The sequence below is a fragment of the Phyllopteryx taeniolatus genome, chromosome 1 (assembly GCF_024500385.1).
Source record: "Phyllopteryx taeniolatus isolate TA_2022b chromosome 1, UOR_Ptae_1.2, whole genome shotgun sequence".
In the NCBI taxonomy this organism is placed as follows: Eukaryota; Metazoa; Chordata; class Actinopteri; order Syngnathiformes; family Syngnathidae; genus Phyllopteryx; species Phyllopteryx taeniolatus.
The window spans coordinates 28965050-28985724 of NC_084502.1; the positions used below are offsets into that span (position 1 = coordinate 28965050).

At 43.0% G+C, this 20675-nt stretch overlaps 1 protein-coding gene across 4 annotated transcripts; it reads left to right on the top strand.

Moving 5' to 3' along the window:
• Positions 1-5: 5 nt before the first annotated feature.
• On the top strand, positions 6-20341 carry fmnl2b (formin-like 2b). 4 transcript variants are annotated; one of them, XM_061786310.1, is made up of 28 exons: positions 6-660; positions 885-968; positions 1035-1115; positions 1946-2022; positions 2099-2182; positions 2955-3098; positions 3158-3287; positions 3471-3547; positions 3675-3768; positions 3875-3949; positions 4087-4197; positions 4522-4671; positions 4752-4853; positions 5024-5244; positions 5339-5445; positions 6692-6880; positions 8178-8198; positions 8426-8550; positions 8619-8821; positions 9539-9773; positions 9854-9922; positions 10000-10080; positions 12719-12848; positions 12930-13090; positions 15637-15738; positions 15814-15906; positions 16026-16149; positions 19069-20341. In XM_061786310.1, exons 1-28 carry the CDS (start codon positions 544-546, stop codon positions 19155-19157), a joined length of 3276 nt encoding a protein of 1091 aa, XP_061642294.1. In that variant the 5' UTR covers positions 6-543; the 3' UTR covers positions 19158-20341. The 4 variants fall into 4 exon arrangements, with proteins under 4 accessions (XP_061642294.1, XP_061642299.1, XP_061642310.1 ...); XM_061786315.1 differs by having other exon boundaries at positions 3161-3287; XM_061786326.1 differs by lacking the exon at positions 8178-8198.
• Positions 20342-20675: the final 334 nt, after the last annotated feature.

Sequence of the window (20675 nt, forward strand, 5' to 3'; positions counted from 1 at the left end):
GGGTTAGGCCAGCAGCTACACAAAGACTGGGAGCGCAAGGCAGTGAGCGGTGAAGAGACATAGACAAAGAGGAGGCGGCGACAACTCTCTTTCTTCATGTGGGGGAGGCTTAGGGGGGGAGGATTAACCGGCTGATCTGCAACACGCGCTCATACACAACACACACACACACATTAGATAGGCACACCAAACACTGCTTAGCATCACCGGGATCAACATCATCACCATCGGTGGCGGGCGAGAGACAAAGAGTGAGACAGTGGAAGGGGGGTGAATTGGGACCATATCACCATCTGAGGAGAGACAGACAGACGGGAAGAGAGACAGGCATACCGGAGGAGACTGACTGACGGTCGGGAAGAGAGACAGAAGGACGGAAGAGGGAGAGACGGGAGGAGGGACAGACCCACGGCCTTCATCACCTCCAGTTCTGTTCGTGTGCTATGGCTGACCACATGTTCCTGCTGCTGTGTGTATGCTGAGCAGTCTGTCTGTGGTGGGTGTGTTTGGGTGGAAGCGTGTGTGAGTGTGTGTGTGTCTGTGATGGGGAACGCTGAGAGTATGGAGAGCCAGCTGGCCGTGATCAGGTCCAGAGCCGCACCGGTCCGACTCCCGATGCCTGACGCCGCCGAGCTAGAGGAAAGGTTCTCCATTGCACTGGTAACTACACAAATATGGAAAGAAATCATATGTTGCGGGGGGTGGGGGGATACTACACAACAACACACATCAGTCTGATGTAGACCACTGGCTTCGGTTTATTGTTGAGGGAGCTGCGAGACAGGTACCGATTGGCTCAAGATGCTTAGAGCTGGAAAGGAAAAGTCCACAGAAGGTGAAATGTCACCAGACATTTTGATTTGCAAAATGAAACTGTGTTTCAGAATTCAATGAACCTTCCTCCTGACAAGGTGCGTTTGTTGCGTTCCTATGACAATGAGAAGAAGTGGGAGCTCATCTGTGATCAGGTAGGAGCTCTTCATAAAGGTGATTTTGAATCAATGATGATGTGATATTCTATGTTGGGGATATAGGAGAGATTCCAGGTGAAAAACCCTCCGCACACATACATCCAGAAGCTGCGGGGATTCCTCGACCCGGCTGTCACACGCAAGGTAAGATGGGCGATCGAAAGCATCTGACGGAAACCTAGCAATCTCAATAGTGGAAGACTGCCTGCTGTTTTATGATTTGTGGAAATGAAAACAAATCAAATGAACTAAAGTGAATCGTTTGAAGTTTAATCTTCATCAAGACCCACCTTGGACAATCATCTTCACATGGATAGGCATCCACTCATCCAATTTCTATACGTTGTATCCTGTCCATCGCGGAGAGCTAGGCCCATCCCAACTGACTTTGGGCGAAAGTCAGACTACACCCTGGACTGGTCACCAGTCATTCGCAGGGCACACATAGAGAGAGACAACCATCCACCCTCACAATCACACTGGAACTGAACCCACGCCACCTGCACTGAAGTCCGGTTAAATGTACCACAACACCATCAGTGACTCTGCATAGGCATTGGCTGGAAATCATAACCATCGTTTCTGACTCTGAGCATCCACTAGACACAAACTGCACCCTTCAGAACCTTTCAGCACTAGACAATGTTGTCCCTCCCACCTCGGTACCAGAGCCATCTTGCATCAAGTGTGTGTAGAGCAGCACTCAATGCTGGGACCAAGGCTTTTCCGTAGAGGATATATAGTATCCACACAGAAATACCTAGACCTCATGAACGCCTCTTCACTTGCTACCATGATTTTATGACAAGTCCGAGTGAAGCATTTTTGATATTAGTCAAGCTCCGACCATCCTACAGATGAGCAGTCATAGAATATACGATCAAGCTAAAAACATTAGCAACCATCAATGAGCATAATAGTGATTTAGATTTGTTTTGCTCATGACAGAACTTTGTCCGTCTCTCTGTCTGTAGAAGTTCCGGAGGAGAGTCCAGGAGTCGACTCAGACACTCCGAGAACTTGAGATTTCTCTTCGCACAAACCACATCGGGTACCGTTTGCGTGGCTGCCTGTTTTGTTTATATGGGCTAAATGCTTTTATGTCTGACATGTCCGTTTACGTGCAGGTGGGTTCGAGAGTTTCTGAACGAGGAGAACCGAGGGCTGGATGTCCTGGTTGAGTATTTGTCCTTCGCTCAATATGCTGTCACGTAAGTCTGGAGAATTTTTATTCATTCATTCCATCCAAGCATTTTCTACACCTCATTAGAGTTGAAGGTGAGCTAGCGCTCATCCCAGCTGACTTTGGGCAAGAGGTCGGGTACACTCTGGACTGGTCGCAAAAGAATCATAGTGAACTGTCATGTTTTTGGAATGTGGAAGAAAGCCGGAGTACCCGCAGAAACACACGGAGCACGGGGCGAACAAGCAAAATCTGAGCTGAGATTCGAACCTCAGAATTGTGAAGCAGATGTGCGAACCACTTAGTTACCATACTGAACTCATTCATTCATTTGCTACTGCACATCCTCTTCAGGGTCACAGGAATTTGGAACCTATCCACACAAAATCTAGTTGACTATTTTTGTTGCCATGGTAACCACTATGCAGACATTACTAGTGAGCCTGTGTCTGAGTGCCAGTGATCAGATTGCGTTACATAGGGAAAAGCGACATCTTCAGATTTTATCGGGTAATTTGTCGTGTCTGTTCAACCAATTAGTCACTGATGGTGTAGTTGTACACTCGCCTGACTTTGGTGCGGGAAGCCCCAGGTTCAGTTCCCACTCAGTGACGGTATAAAATCTGAGTGTGAATGGTTGTCCGGGTCAATATGTGCCCTGCAACTGACTGGCGACCAGTTCAGGGTGTAGTCCGCCTTTCGCTCGAAGTCAGCTGGGATAGGCTGCAGCGCCCCGCGACCCTAACCAGGATAGGCGGTGTTAAAAATGGATGGATGTTCAACCAACTTTCCCCGTGCAGGTTTGATGGTGAGCAGTCAGAGTCTGGAGGAGACGCAGCTTCAATTGACTCTCCGTGGAGTCGGTCCATAGAGGATCTCCATGGCGACTGCAGTCTCCCATCCCCTTCCACCTCTGCAACCAGAGCAGCACGACACTCCATCAGGTAACAAACGGCAAAAGAGAACTGCAGGTCAGAACTCTGATCAGGTTTTCTTTTGTTAGTAGTTCCACTTTGGTAACTCGCTCCAACACGCTACCCAGTAGTCGCACTCTAAAAAATTCCCGACTTGTCTGCAAGAAAGACGACGTCCATGTGTGCATCATGTGTCTACGAGCCATCATGAACTACCAGGTGAGACAAAATATCCGTGGCTGAAATAATCACAATCGAAAACCTATATGAAGTTGTTGCCTTCATGAACTCTAAACTAGAGCTCTAAAAATAAGTCACTGTGAAAACCCAGTTACGTCACTCGTCACATGAGGAGTTCTGGCAAGCATGGAAATAATACGTGAATTGTTCTGACCTCCTCAGTATGGTTTCAACATGGTCATGTCTCATCCGCACGGGGTCAATGAAATTGCTCTGAGCCTCAACAACAGGAATGCAAGGTTGCTAGCGCACACCGTAAAATCTACAATCATACATTATACACATTACATAACAAACCATAACAACAGTATGTAGTTAAGGAACAAACAGTTGAAAGCTGAACTTCGCTCTGTGTGTACCCTTCAGGACGAAAGCTCTGGTGTTGGAGTTGTTGGCTGCTGTGTGTTTGGTCAGAGGAGGACATGAGATCATCTTGTCGGCCTTTGACAACTTTAAAACTGTAAACACATTCAGTCAAAGTCCCTTTAGATCCTCGGCTACTTCAGTAGTTGATTAATTGACTGCCATGTAGACTGATTGTCAATCGGTTGGTTGATATTTTCCAGGTGTGCTCAGAGTCCATGCGCTTTGAAAAGTTGATGGAACATTTCAAGAATGAAGATGACAATATCGACTTCTTGGTAACATCAACTGTGACAACCCTCTTTCTTGTTAGCATAAAAACCAATGAAATATCAGTTCGACGAGCACGACTAATCGCCAAGAGTTTAGTTTGAATAACTGACTGACTTTTGTTCTTTTTGTTCTTGTTGGTCAGGTTGCGTGCATGCAGTTCATTAACATTGTGGTCCACTCAGTGGAAGACATGAACTTCCGAGTCCATCTGCAGTATGACTTCACCAAACTCAACCTAGATGACCACCTAGAGGTAGCATTTTTGGAACACGTTCCTCAGTTTGTGAAACCTGGTAACCCATGAACAATTTTGGTGCACCTGTGCCTCAGTTTAAGAAACTGGGCAACCCAAATTAGTGATTTGCAAACCGTTTTGTATGCATGAGCCTCAGTTTTGAAAACCTAAAAACAGACTTGTGAACCCATTTTTGAATCATTTGCCTCAGTTTGGTAAACCTTATAACCTGTGAAACCATTGGCGTCAGTCACATTATCTCTGTCCAACTGGAAGTGACCTGGCGAAACACTCGTGTACACAAGAGTATCATTATCCACCTGTCTCTCTATTATCTGCCAGAGGTTGAAGCACACGGAGAGTGACAGACTACAAGTGCAAATCCAGGCATACCTGGACAATGTTTTTGATGTCGGGACACTGCTGGAAGATGCAGAGACTAAAACCGCAGCTCTGGAAAGAGTGGAAGAGCTGGAGGAGAACCTGAGCACTGTAAGAAAGGCTGACAAGACAGAATGGCCACACAGATAACTGACTGACTAACCTTCTTACTCACATCACTCTCTACTCAGATGTCGGAGCGTCTGCTTGATGTGGAAAATGAAGCAATGCTGAAGATCGTGGAATTGGAGAAACAGCTGATGCAAACAAACAAAGACCTGGACCAGCTCCGGGTCAGTAATGATAATGAGTAAAGCCAACTTTTCCTCGCTGTGGTGACCCTAAAAAAGCCATTTTTGTCCCTTCGTTTCACTTTTTCTCAACCTACATTTAGAACTCCATTTGAATGTTTCTACATGCTCAACCTTACACTGGACAGACTGTTTTTGTGTTGCACATGCAGGACGTGTATGCCAGTGCCAACACACAGGTGCACACATTGAGGCGGATTGTTCGGGAGAAGGACCAGACCATTCGCCGTCACAGTCGTTTAGAGCGACAGGCCCAAGAGGCACAACAGGCAGGTGGTCCTGGAGCTCCTCAACCCCAAAGAGGAGAAGGTGATGGGGGTGTTGCCAATTCTGCCTCACCCTCACCTCCTCCCTGCGCCACTCTCTCCCCCAGGTAGTGTATTCCCCAAACTTCCTGTACACGTTTGGATTGAACACAAAAAAACTAAGTACAGTCACAGTGACAAATGTTTATTATCATGATCCAGCCCAGAGACAGTAGCCTATCATGACATGGGACCAGGAATGGGTGGTGCACCGGACATGCCAGCCCCACCCCCTCCACCTCCTCCACCACCACCAATGCCAGGCTCAGGTGACTTTGAACAGCATCATTCAAAATACTAGAGAGGGACTAGCTCACATATGTGCAAGTCATAAGAAAGTCTCAAGTCTGTCCTTCTAGTTTCAAGCAAGTCATTACTTGAGTTAAGCAAGTTATAAGTCAAGTCATACAATTTGCTCAGTCGCAACATACAGTATATTTGCACATTAGTGACTTTGCCCTCAGTGTCTGTACTTGTGTTAGTTAGCTGTACCAACCAGTTTTCTCAATTAAACATTGATGTTTGACCATCTATCGATTAGTTCAGCTGTGAAGTTGACATAGCTGACCTGTCCTTGTGGTTGATTTTAGTGACAGTTGCAGTTGGATGTCGTAGTTGCTGTGTCTCTTATCTCTGAGTTGCAAACTTGCAAACTTCTCTCTTTCCTGATTTGATCAAAAACATACAGTAATCCTTGAATCCAAAAGTAAGAGCTCCCTCCGTGTTACTTGCTTCATACGTTGTCCTCTGCACTCTGCATCATAGCATACTAGCGGGTTACTAGGTTTGTGTGTACAGTGAATTAGCATATAACAAAAATATGCGAGTATTTGACGACCACCCAAAAGGTTTTTTGATTGCCTATAGATGCCACACGATGGTGGCAATGCACCTTTCTCCATTAAACAAGGCTATGGCCTGACTAAATGACGCTCCTCCCCTCAGTTCAACATAGTTTCTTGGCACCAAGATGCCACCAGATGATGTTGAAGGACTATTTTATACTTTATCCAACATGGCTTTGTGGAGAACAACTTCTGGATGGCTTTGAGGAAATTCTGGTCCACCAGGTGACATCTCAGCACTCATCAACACTGTGTGTAGTGGGGATGGTCGCACAAAAACAACAAATGAGTTTTTCAGCGAATAACAGATGACAGCCTACCCCCCAAAAGTCTATTTATATCCAAATGTGCAAATGCGCAATGATGACTGTGGCGGTGAGGGAGTCATTGTACTCCAACAAAAATTAATTTTCACACTACCAGGAAAGTACTAAAAACAGGCAAAACTCAATTAAGTCTCATTAAAACCAAGTCACAGTCGAGTCTTTTAAGTTTTAGCCAAGCAAGTTCCAAAATTGCCACCTTCAAGTAATGATTCATTCGTATCATTCGAGTCATTCGATTCCCCTATCTCTGTTCATTACAGTAAAAAATGTTTATCTACTGTATGTCACCTCCAAGTGCTTCCTGTCCACCATGGACCAACAGTGGAATGTCTTCTTCTTTTAAGTGTCCAATGGGTTGTACCCTGCTCCTCCACCGCCTGCTCCTCCTCCTCCTCCCCCGCCCCCTCCCCCTCCTTGTCGGACCAGCGAGCTCTCTTCTACCCTCCCGATGCCTCCACCTCCTCCGCCAGTGGCCCCGCCACTTCCGGGTTCAGGAGGGTCACCCACCGTCATCTTCAACTCGGGGCTAGCAGGTGAGCGTAGATAAAGGTCTACGTATATTCTATCCTACAGCTGTGATTGTCAAAGTGTGGTATGCAAAACAACCACTGCCTATGTACAGTTCAGTTGTATTTAACTTTTAAGCTTAATACATTTGCCCTCAATCTTGAGGAAAGGTTTGTTTTTAATCATTTATTTAGTTGTTGTTTTTTTATTTAAGTTTATGTGCAATACATTTTGAGTAATTTTTTTAATTGCAGTTTTTACATTCCTGTATTTAAGAGCAGTGTTAATATTCAAACGGTGCCTACTATGCTACTGTGTTTAAATGTTGGTCATGATGGCGGTCAGTGTTGTACCTGAAAGAGTTCAATGAATGAAAGTTCATGACTAGTTCATATTTTGTGCGATCATGAACTGAACCTAGTTAATTTTTGCCTGATGAACGTAATTGAGAAAGCGGTCATTCTGGCGTCAAAGGACGGTTTTCGAACAAAAGTTCATTTTCATTCAAGAATGCCAGGTTTTGTCAGGGATTCAACTGATTAAGTGCGGCCACGGGCGGCATTCATGGCAGGCTCGTCGCAGCTGCGTGAGAACGCAAGGTGCGTTCAGGGACACTGCGTAACAGGGAGTAAATGTGTTCTTCGGTGGTTCTTTTGTAATACAGTACATAATTTTTACAATTATTATTTGTATCAGAATGCTTTAGTTTAAACTGTACGATTGCACTGTCCTGATATGGAATTGATTTTCTTTTGTAATATAAAAAGAGATTTAAAAAAAATATATTTTGTTAATAAAGTCAGCCAGAGCTGCGAGGAATGCAAAGTTATTAATGTCCTTTAACCATCGTTCATGTCAAATGTGTTGCGTGTTTTTCTTTGCACATTAAGGACAACACTGCTTTAATTCCTCATTTTAAAAAAGACCACATTTCTCCTCATGTTTTTGAGATTGTAGGGTGAAAGCTGTAGCTGGCTACTAGTGTGGACTGAATGGGTGGCAACGATGGGAAAATGAAATTTTGATAGCCCGTCAGCAACATGCTGTATTGAGAAAAAAGAAAAAAGAACAATGAACTGGTTGATTTTTGGAATGGAGATCTTAGGTCAAAATTTGGAATTATGAACTATGAACTGAACTAGTTCATTTTTAGAACGGTGAACTGAACTTTGAAGTAGTTCGCGTAGAAAATGAACTTTCCCAACGTTGATGGCGGTACTTGGATAGCTAAGTATTTTTTGGGGAGAGTTTGAGAAACACTGTCCAACCAAATGTCACTCTGATTGTCACTTACAAGTGTGTTCTCTTTTTTTCTGCTGTCAGAGGGACCACTCAAGTTATTCTGTATGTTTACTGACTGCACCCATACTTAAAGCAATCGTCACTTGTCAGTCATCTGTCAATCATTTGTCTCTCATCCTCGTGTGAACCTTTTATCGCCTCCACCTGTCACTCACCTATCCATCTTACAATTGTCAATCAATACATTGTCCATAAACCACTAAGCCTTGTTTAAAAAGAAACACTACAATGTCTATTACAATAACTGATCTGATTGCTCACTTGTGCAGCGGTTAAGATAAAGAAGCCAATCCAGACCAAGTTTCGGATGCCAGTCTTGAATTGGGTTGCTCTGAAGCCAAGTCAAATCAACGGTACAGTCTTTAATGACATTGATGACGAAGCCATCCTGCAGGTAACCTTCAATTACCCAGTCGAGTTAGAAAGTGCAGATCCAGCTGTTACCGGTTTGTTTGTGTCCAGGATCTGGATGTGGAGGGCTTTGAGGAACTTTTTAAAACAAAGGCTCAGGGTCCAGCGATGGACTTAACTCTGTCCAGACAGAAGCTTCCACAGAAAGCTCCTTCTAGAGTTTCTTTGCTGGACGCCAACAGAGCCAAGAATCTGGCGATCACGCTGAGAAAGGCCGGTCAGGGTCCAGAGGTCATCTGCCGTGCCATCCACATGTAAGACTCACATAGACAAATGCTCAGCTGCAGAGGGGCCAAAAGTACTCACACCCTGTACGGTGAAAATAAATGTCTTCTAAATTTGACAGACCACAGAGAAGAGTGTTGTTAACAACACACCAAATTTGAATGATTAAAAAAATGTGGCTTCAGGATGGTGAAAAATCAAGCCGTCCTCTGCCTTTTCAAACGCTGTGGGCGTGTCCACTGAATGTGCTGAAACCACGCCCCGCTCAACTGTCACCTGTCAATCAACGACCTGGAAAAATGGATGCTACCTCTTCTAGCATCTTTCTTATGCCTACAGATAACTACATGCTAGAACTTAAAGCCTCCCATAGCTGGAATACTATGTACTGTATCTCACCGGGTCGTCGCGGGGCTTTTCCACTCTGCGACGACACGCTTTAAAGCGGCGATCCCAGCCCGAAGCCCCGGTCCACACCCTGGCTGTCAAGTGCGACTTTTTTTTTTTCTTTTTTTTAATTTCCCTTTGAGTTTCCACCTTTCTCTGCATGATGTGCGCACCCACGCCTGACCAAAAAAAAAAAAAAAAAAAAAAGTAACACGCCTTCTTATAAATATCTGGGGAAAAAAAGTACTCGGGTAAAATACCTGAAAGGTCTACAGTACTTAGGTACAGTAAAAAAATATTTGTACTTCAATACACGACTGCTCAGCTGTCTGTAGCTTAGCTGGATTGTGCTTATTCAGGTTTGACCTGCGGACGATTCGAGTGGACTTTGTGGAGTGTTTGATGCGTTTCTTGCCAACTGAAGCTGAGATAAAGCTTCTCCGGCAGTACGAGAGAGACCGAAAACCTTTGGAGGCGCTGAGTGACGAAGATAGCTTCATGATCCAGTTCAGTCGCATTGAAAGACTCAACCAGCGCATGTCCATCATGACCTTCATGGGAAACTTCAGCGACAATGTACAACTCTTAACACCGGTATGTCGTACATGGAAACGAAGTACAAGAGTTGGCATGACAGTGTAGTTTATTTCTAAAAAGCTCACGTTTCCTTGCAGCAACTCCATGCCATGATTGCAGCATCTGTTTCGATAAAATCATCTCAAAAACTGAAGAAGATACTCGAGGTCAGTTTGTTTCCATTGTTAGTGTGCGCTCGCCACTATCCTAATTATTTTGACTTGCTGCTGTTTTGTTGTTACAGATCATCTTAGCTCTTGGGAACTACATGAACAGCAGTAAGAGAGGTGCTGTGTATGGCTTCAAACTACAGAGCTTAGACCTGGTAACACACACAGACACGGACACAAACACAAGGGGCTGGGGGAGGTCTGGAGGTCTAAAAAGTCTTACGGAAGGTATTTTTCAAAACCAGGTCAAATATGTTCTTTTTCTGAAGAATTCTTGTTTTACGTCTGAATTAGTTTTGGATCAAAGGTGAATGCAAAAGGAGCACGTTGTTAGCCAAGGTGTCGTATGTAGCGATAGAAATTCACTTCCAGAACAATTTGTCATCATTTTTATTTTCAATATTTTGTCAACAACGTTACTGCAGGGCGGCTATTGCACTATATTATGGAATAGGATAAAATAATTCTCCATATGGTTCAATTGCACAACATAATCAGTACTCTATAATCGTAATCGTTAATAAGTTACGGCTTCAATATTTCTTATTTTAATGTTTTTATTGCATCAACGTTGTAATGGCGGAGGCAGTTGCAACCTAAATCAAAGAATATGAGATTTTGACATGCCATCGTCAAAAATATCGGTCTCTGGATTTATTCTGTTTTTAACCTTGGTTAAATCTATGAAATCACATTAATCAGATCTCAAAAGTCAATTAATACTCAGCACTCTATCTTGCAAATAAAGGGATTGAATTGGATAGTTTCTGCATGGACAATAGTTTAGATTTCTATTTTGTGACTGTAGTTGGATAGATGCCTTCTCTTGCATGATATTAATATTATGTATTTATAGTTCCTATATCCACTATTGCTACTGAAATGATGGAAATGTTCCCATTGTGGGACTAATAAAATTATTAAGAATAATAATATTCATACATATATAATATATACATACCAAGCGGCTTTTTTTCCTCTCTCTTTTTTTAAACAATATAGTGGTTCTTTTCATCAAATTCATTTGTCAAATTTTCATTACGGTGGCTGGACACAGCGCCGTACTGGCCGGTAGTGTCGGGCGCTAGATTCCCAACAGCCCCCAGTATCCAGAACAATCGGTGTCAGCGTTCAGTGATTATTTAAGTAACAAAATACGGATGCTCCTCAACATTTGACAGCTCTGCATATAATGGAAGGTTTTACCTGCTGAATTAAAAAGGAGCTGATATCCTGGCAGGAAGGATGAGAGTCAAAGGAAGCTTTCTTTTGACTGTTCTTAGTCTCGATGTTTAGAGTTCTTGGATCAGTTGGGCTTAAAACCCCAAATATTTCATTTTCTCTGGACCAATAAGAGTGCCCATCCATCCATTTTCTGAGCCGCTTCTCCTCACTAGGGTCGCGGGCGTGCTGGAGCCTATCCCAGCTGTCATCGGGCAGGAGGCGGGGTACACCCTGAACTGGTTGCCAGCCAATCGCAGGGCACATAGGAACAAACAACCATTCGCACTCACAGTCATGCCTACGGGCAATTTAGAGTCTCCAATTCATGCATGTTTTTGGGATGTGGGAGGAAACCGGAGTACCCGGAGAAAACCCACGCAGGCACGGGGAGAACATGCAAACTCCACACAGGCGGGGCCGGGGATTGAACCCGGGTCCTCAGAACTGTGAGGCTGACGCTCTAACCAGTCGGCCACCGTGCCGCCCCAATAAGAGTGGAACTAGACAATTTCATAAAGCTTTGATATCTTCTAAGGTATGCAAAAACTGTACAAGGCATTTTGGTTTCTTGGCATACTTTGAAAAGGAAGTCACCTACTTTTCTTTTTTTTACAGGATAAATTGCAGATTATGACTGCATACCGGATCTACTGTATCCTCTGTCCAAAATTATAACCGTTATTAAAGCACACAAACCCATTTCTATTATTTAATTCCATCGCCCAGTGAGAATGGACACGAGAGTCAACAAGGAATCCGATTGATAAGCAGTATCGATAATGGAATCGGAATTGCGAAATGTTGATCAATTATTCTTTGCGTACCAATAGAGGGAGCCCTTTTAGAATCACTGGCATTCTTGTCACAAGGGACTGAGTGACTTGAAATATTATATTATCACGATATTTGGCCAACGATAACATTGTGTGACATAAGTTATTATATAATAATATACTTGGATAGGAATCTATAATGCATTACAATAATGTTTGGGGGAAAAAAGTGTTGGCACACGTGTAGTGTTCTGTGCTCTCGCACACCATGCATACATAACAATAAGAAATTGAATTAGGCGAATGTAGAAATGGAAATGTGCCTTCACAGTCATCAATGAATGTTGAATGTTGTAAAAGTTTAAACAGACCTGCTCCAGCTAAACTGCATGGGAAGCTAATGCAGCTCACCCATCTGTGGGTTTTATAGTGACTATAGTGAAGTTACATTTTGTAGTTGTTTCAAAAGTTACATTGGTATCCTTTCAAAAGCAATATTTGAATCCAAAATATAATCTTCCCTCTATGATACTTCCTTCATGGCGTGGCCTTTGCCATCATATCATACTAGTGGGTTGCTAATTACCTATCATACACAAAACAACTGACACACTACCTTGAAAATGCTGATTTTTAAATGTAAACACGCAAGACTTGTCAAAAGTCGAGTCTCATGAATACCAAGTCAAAGTCACGTTAAGTCTTTCGTAAGTTTTAGCCGCTAAGTCCCAAGTCCTAAAATTGGTGATTTAAGTCTGGCTGCTACTGAATGTTGCCTGTTTTTACGTGGTTTCAGCTCCTGGAGACCAAGTCAACTGACAGAACACAGACGTTGCTACACTACATCAGCAATGTTGTCCGAGAGAAATATCCCACAGCGGCGCTCTTCTACAACGAGCTTCACTACGTAGACAAGGCAGCCGCAGGTTAGACGTCGACCGATGACGGCATGTCTTTCTAGCGTTGCATCATATGCGACCATATACATGTGTGTATGTGTCTTGCAGTGAGTCTGGAAAATGTGTTGTGCGACGTAAAGGAGCTGCAGCGAGGGATGGAACTCACCTGGCGTGAGTTCAGCGTTCAGCACAACTCCACCTTGAAAGATTTCATCAGCAGGCACGAATCACGACTCAACAAACTTCAGGAGGATGCACGCATAGCCCAGGCACGCACGCGCACATGCACACACATACTAACTAGTGCAGTGATTCCCTACCACTGTGAGAGATCACCAGGTGTGGCGCTAAAATGATCCAATTTAACAAAATTGTTCCAAAAATAATAATAATAGTTAGTATTATTATTATTACCATCTAGTGGAAGAGCATTTTATTGCTCAGCCTGTCACGATACGGTATGTTGCTGGCATGGATAGATGAGCAAAAATACAACTGGTTCACTGTACAATATTTGCAGTAAATAATAAGAATATATTAATATTATATTATAGTACTATAGTTATTATCATTATGATATAATTATATTATTAATAATAATAATAATGTTATAATAATAATAATAGTTATTATTATTATTATATAATTATATTATTAATAATAATGATGACAATAATAATATTATGATCATATTAACATGATATTATATTAATATTATAATTATAATAATTATTATTATTTAGTACAAATATCGTACAGTGAACCAGATGTATTTTTGCCCATCAAGCCATGCCAGCAACATACTGTATAGTGACAGGCTGAACAATGAAATGCTCTTCCACTAGATGGCAGAAGATGCAACTAACCTGTGTATGCACCTGTTGCCTATCATACAACAGAATAATAGATGTGTTCAACTTTATGAGTAAATTGAGATAAGATCATCTTTATTTCAACAAACAGTGGTGTCCTTAAAATACGAGTTTAATTTGTTCCGTGACCACGCTTGTAATGCAAATAAAATATATATACAGCAAAAAAAGCAAAACTTTAAATCACCCATCAAGCATGGCAAAAACTTGTCTTTTTGAATAAATGAAAATATAAATAAATGTAGATGACTATAGATGTGATTTATTGTTGTCAGATTTGTAGTGGAACTGTGTGAGCCTTAGGCTCATGTCCCTACTGCATTTTCCAGCTGATAAATTACATCTATAGTCATCTGAAATATTCTGTTGCACAATCTATGTATATAGGTATGTCATCTCAGTAAAATAGAATATTTTTTTTATTTTTTATTTTTCAAAATTTCTTGAACTGTACCTGTACACTGTATAATAAAACTCCCTACCTCAAAGATTGTCGGCAGCCAGGTTGGCATTGCAAATGAGAATCAGTTCTCAATTGCCTCACCTGGATAGAAGGTTAGGTTTTAAAGGTATCAAAAATATTTGAAATTTAGATTAAGATAGAAAATAAGACATTGACAGCTTTAAATACCAGCATTTTTTAGATGCAGTAGGTGTCAGTATTGAGCAACATCAGCCTCATTTGCTTAAGCTACCTTGAATTAATTAGTGTGATGGAAACACTAGCCACATGGGCCATCGGAATCTTTTGCTACCAGTTCCTGGGGTGGTTGGTGGAACAGCCCCTTATAATATTGTGCTTAATAAAAAATACAAGGCTATGACATAATTAAACAGCATGTAAAGAAATTGAACAATTTTTTTGCTTCAGTTCAATGGACATTGTGCTTCTGTGGTGTGTGCCTTGGCCACCTGGGGGCAGTATAATATAGACATACAGATTTACTGTACAAGGAGCCGGTCTCAGCTCCTCAGTAAGCCACAGCAATACAGTATTGTTGGTCTTCACAAAGGCTAAAGAATATATTCCCGTGAGTATTCTTGTTCTTATGTAAGTCTACATGTGTTGCTCCACCGTTTGTTTTCAAATAGTTTAAAGGGTTATAACTTTGTGACTATCAATGCTATTTGTTAGCCGGTCTATGGCGTTTCCCATTATGTCCTAATTAACATTAAGCTAGTGGACTGAAAGGCAAAGTTATGAGTTTGTTTGAAATACACAACGTGTAATTGTCTTTGCTTTATGTTTAGCTTGAGTGTGAACTTCGACTGGGAGTGGCATTAAACAGCTTTAAGGCTCTTTTTTGAAGAATTGTTCACAATTTGCCAAACAGCTGCTTGTTGTGAAGTGAGTTGAGCTCACTGCCAACATACACCACTTGTATCTCAAATGTCTTGTATCTCGAAAAACTTGTGGGTCAGGTCACTCGTATCTCAAGGCACCACTGTATACACTTTTTTTTTTGACATTTTTGTTTGGTGGTGTGCTGTGAGCGGCACGGTGGACAACTGGTTAGAGCGTCAGCCTCACAGTTCTGAGTACCGGGGTTCAATCCCCGGCCCCACCTGTGTGGATTTTGCATGTTCTCCCCGTGCCTGCGTGGGTTTTCTCCGGGCACTCCGGTTTCCTCCCACATCCCAAAGACATGCATGAATTGGAGACTCTAAATTGCCCGTAGGTGTGAATGTGAGTGCGAATGGTTGTTTGTTTGTATGTGCCCTGCGATTGGCTGGCAACCAGTTCAGGGTGTACCCCGCCTCCTGCCCGATGATAGCTGGGATAGGCTCCAGCGCTCCCGCGACCCTTGTGAGGAGAAGCGGCTCAGGTAATTGATGGATGGATAAAATATGTGCCTTAGGGTTAGGAAACACTGCACTACTGTCTTTCAATCACATATTGAAATTGAAATATTCTCAAGAGTGTTTATTTGAAATCTCTGAAGGATGCTTTTGAAGATGTGGTGAAATTTTTTGGGGAGAGCTCCAAGACCATGCCGCCATCCGTCTTCTTCCCCATCTTTGTTCGTTTCATCAAAGCTTACAGGGTGAGTGACTCCAAAATAGTCTTGCAGCCTGTGAGTCAGTGAGGTTATGTGAGCTGTGGCGACTCGTGTGTTCAGCTGGCCGAGGAGGAGAATGAACAGCGACGGCGTCAGGAGCAGATGATGTTGGAGAAACTGGAACAGGAGGAGCAGCAGGACGTAGAGACCAAGGTAAGACCAAGATCATATGAAGGGGGAAAACAAATGTTGGAATTTATGGAGGAATTTACATTCTGAAAGTGTTAAGGCAGCAGCTGGCCTGTTGTTTAAAAGTCATGCTTGTACCCCAGTCGCCGTCTCACAAGGGCAAACGCCAGCAGCAGGAGCTCCTGACAGAGCTGAGACGACGACAAGGAAAGGACAGCCGCCACGTTTACGAGGGGAAGGATGGCGCCATCGAAGACATCATCACAGGTAAATGAATGACCTCTGACCTCACGCATCACAGGTAAACAGCATGGGGAATTATGACTTGTTTTATTTCTGAATTTAAAAACGAGAAAAGGAAAAAAAAGACTTGTAAAGCTAATATGTGTTTTTTTATGTCTTTTAGATAGCCTACAATGTACAATCATTTTTTGTTTTTAGCTAGTTTTGAGCTTTGTTTGAGCTCAATGCTGGCCATTTGTGTCCACCTCGTTTCCTTTTTTGGAAACAATTTTAACTCTGTTAGTTCAAATGTGGTGGCACGGTAGCCCGACTGGTTAGCACATCTGCCTCACAGTTCTGGGGACCGGGGTTCAAATCCCGGCCCCGCCTGTGTGGAGTTTGCATGTTCTCCCCGTGCCTGCGTGGGTTTTCTCCAGCCACTCCGGTTTCCTCCCATGTCCCAAAAACATGCATGGTAGGTTGATTGAAGACTCAAAATTGCCCTTAAATGTGAATGTGTGCGCAAATGGTTGTTTGTTTCTGTGTGCCCTGCGATTGGCTAGCGACCAGTTCAGGGTGTACCCCGCCTCCCGCCCGAAGATAGCTGGGATAGGCTCCAGCACACCTGCGACCCTTGTGAGGATAAAGCGGTACAGAAAATGGATGGATGGATGGATAGTTCAAATCTAAGAAAACTTCCCAAGGGTGGGATTTCTTTTCAGATTTTATAATTTAAAGATTCTGCTCTTTAACTGTATACTGTTAAGACTAAACTGTATTGTGTCTATCGTGGCCATCTTTATAAGTTTGTGGACAAGGGAGCGTCCATCCATCCATCCATTTTCTGTACCGCTTATCCAAACTAGGGTCGCGGGCGTGCTTCGGACGATAGGCGGGGTACACCCTGAATTGGTCGCCAGCCAATCGCAGGGCACACAGAAACAAACAACCATTCGCGCGCACATTCACACCTACGGGCAATTCTTCAATTAATTGACTCATCAATTAACCTACCACGCATGTTTTTGAGATGTGGGAGGAAACCGGAGTGCCCGGAGAAAACCCACGCAGGTACATCGAGAACCTGCAAACTCCACACAGGCAGGGCTGGGATTTGAACCCCGATCCTCAGAACTGTGAAGCAGATGTGATAACCAGTCGTTCACCGTGCCGCCGACAAAGGAGCAATTTTGTTTATTTTTTCACTTTCAGAAAGAGGTGTTTAATGCCTTGCTGAACTCCACAATGGAGCAAATGAATAATGCAATTTAGATTTTAAAAGTCAAGATACCCCTGCTGACATTTTAATTTAAGAAGTGGAAGCTCCCTCTGCTGACTGTTGCAAGACTGTACTACTAGCAATATAAGAAAACAATTCTCTTCCTGAGAATTTATAGAAATTTCATTTTTTAGGTTTATTTACAACCTGTGCATTGTGTAAACAAACTACAATGAGAAGGGTGGGGGCAAAAAATTAAAATGCATGGATACTTTATACTAGTGACAAAATCTGATGTTAGTTAAAAACTTAATGCAGTAAACGAAAAGAATAGACAAAAAAAGAAGACCGTGGGGTCTATATTCGTAGACTGCACAACGTGCATTGGAGCACAAGTGGTGCGCGTCTTGATATTTGTGCCAGCGCAAGGCTCGCTGCATGAGTTTTGCCTGTTTGGCAGAACGATCACTGCGCAGCGAGGGTGTGTCCTTTGACAACATGTGAGTTTTGGTTACTAGGGCCCTATTTTCAGTGATGAATCTTAATTTGCATGCAAGCGCGTTGGCAGACCCATCTGCGCCCAGCTGGATGGTGTTAGTGTAGCGAGGGTGTGCTCTTGGAGATGCGCTTGGCTAAGTGACATTATGGTGTCAAAAAGTTTGTCTAAACTTACACCTAATACCACGTCTAAGTTGTGGCGCGGGGATCTAACTCAAAATATTGGTGAATCTGCTCGGGGTACTTGCAGCCAGACAGCCAAGCGAGGTCCTCAGACGTGTAGTGGATGACGTTTATTTCAACAGTGGGCATCCAAACCGCTTAATCATTGTAGAAATCAATTCATCACCATGCGAGACTATTTGCACTGCTTTTAAAAGCTATACCATGACCCGCTCTGATTGGAGAAGATTGAAGCCGGGTCCGCTAAAGTACCAAAACCGAGTCTAGCCCACCTCCTTGCAGAGTGGGCAGACAGATACACAAGTTCCGCGGACATGTATCTGCACATGTGGATCAGATGCAGATGCATTTCATTCTTAAATATGTGAACCACGGACATCGAACCCTCTCTGAATCATTGCAGAATGCAGTTCAATGTACGCATCATCATTATTAACATCATTATTAGCCCATTTTTATTTCTCTAAACCACCCCACTGGCCAGAACGCAGAGAGGGGGGGGGGGGGGGCACATGCACGATCGATTGTGAATGCGTGGGGATAGATTCATGAGGTTCGCGGACATGTTTAAGTCACCCGCGGTTATCATCAGCTCATCTTGTATTTAATCACATTAATTGTCTTGAAGCACACTAGCCAAGTGAGACGCGCGGATCGCTCCCTCCACCCATACGAGATTGTCATTGCGCTTCACTTCATGGGAATGAATGAATGAAGCTGCTTTGATTGATGGTGAATAAAGTCTGCTGTTTACTCCCACCGGCACAGACAGTTCCTTTTCTTGAATAGACGAGCTGCACGCATCTGCGAGATTACGACATTCTACCAACCTGCCTCATTGCGCCGCACCAGATTTACACTAGTCAGGAAAATAGAGGCCCGAGTCTGTACATGACCCAAAAGGGTCAGCAAAATTGAGCAAGGGTTGAGGGTCAATATGATGAGTAATTTGGCATTCCTGTTTTGCATTGTTGTTTTGATTTCCCTTGTGAATGAAAACCCTATCTATCTAGGCATCTATCCTGTTTGCAATTCTAATGGCCATTTTCCCCTCTTTCCCGCAGCTCTGAAAACCGGTCCCTTCACAGCACGGTCGGCCAAACGTAGCTCTCGATTCTTCTGCGACCCTGCCCACCCCGAAGAACACTACTGAAATGGCAGAGATGATGCTCGTCATTGCCTTGCCCACCCTGAATTAATGGCAACAATAAGCACTTTGAACATTTCTACTCGAGGAAAACAATAACTTCATGTGATCTAATTGGTCAGTCAGCGAGATGTTTGCGCCCTGGTCTCGTAAGGGTTTGTGAACACTGGATTTCCTGAACCAAGTCCTTGTACAAATTGCATTGTGGAGAATTTATCCACTCATGTACGCTGCTCAATCAACGAAGTACCCGATTCTTTTGTCTTTGACAGTTGTGTTCACAAACTGAAGACTAGCTGTTCCACAATTTGTTTTTGTTTTTTGTTTAATGATGAGTGCAGCAGAACTGGAGAGAAAAAAAAAAAAAAAAAGCAGCGCAAAGCACATGCACATGCTGATGTCTTGCCGTCCCCAGCTGAGTCTTACCAAATTCTGGATAAGAATATGTGAGTGTAGTAGTGAAAGCTTTCCTGAGTCTTGCGAGTGAGTCAGAGTTTTGGTCGGACTCGGGAGGCTTGTTAAGTGAAATGCGTACAGGGTTCTACTACTAGTTTGTACTGTATTTAAACTATTACCAACCAAATGTGACTTCAGGTTTCATTAAATGAAACATTGTAAAATCCAGCAATCAAAGCCCCTTAAAAAAAAAACAATTCATCTGTGACTTACTGTTACTCATGAGCAACCTTTCTTTCATTCACCTGAAGTCTTACTAGCTGGCTACTCTGCTAGCTTGCACATATGAGGGGTGTCAGAAAAGTTCCATGACAAGGTGTCACAAAAGATATACTTCAAACACAAACTATGAGATCTCCCTTCGATGTAGGCCAGACTATCAACCAGCAAGTCTACGAAGAGATCTGCAGAGTTTGCTTTGTTCCTTGGCGAGAAGAGGTGGGAATTGTGGCAGGAACTTTTCTGACTCACCTCACACGTAACATCCAAACAAGTTCTTCGTTTCTGTCTGACATCGCTTGCTCACCGTGGAAGCTCCCCTGCAGCCTTGAACAACCCCCAGTCAGACAACCTGTTTCTTAACCATCAGAGACTCCAATGTTGCCCTGAATCGTCTTTTCAGTCACACAAAAGAGCACAACGTTTTCTACATTTTGTAGGTTCTCCGGTTTTGTTGTTACTGTTGTTGAGTCTATATTTGGTGTAAATAAATAAAACACATTGTTACAACGTTATTTTCTTCTTGATACGTTATTTGCTCTGATTGAGAAAACTTTGTTGATCATCGTTTGATTAAACTAGTGTTTCCTAAACTTCATAGACCCAAGGCACACATTTTACATTAGAGAAATCCTGGCACACCACAAACAAAATGTCACATAAAGTAGGTTACAAGGGGTCATTCCAGAATTGGAGTAGGCCTACAATTTACACACCAACACTTTGGGAGGAAAAAAAAGATTAATTCTTTAGGCAATGCAAGGCAGCTTTATTTATAAAGCATATTTGGTGCTCATGTGCTTTACATGAATAAAAGTACATTTAAAAGCAAAGAGCAAAAACATTTAA

Bases quoted from the DNA above. Each gene is read 5' to 3' on its own strand.
- fmnl2b (XM_061786310.1), top strand. From the start codon at position 544: ATGGGGAACGCTGAGAGTATGGAGAGCCAGCTGGCCGTGATCAGGTCC. The intron at 969-1,034 runs GTAGGAGCTCTT...TTGGGGATATAG, and splicing joins GGGAGCTCATCTGTGATCAG to GAGAGATTCCAGGTGAAAAA. The intron at 4,198-4,521 runs GTAGCATTTTTG...ATTATCTGCCAG, and splicing joins ACCTAGATGACCACCTAGAG to AGGTTGAAGCACACGGAGAG.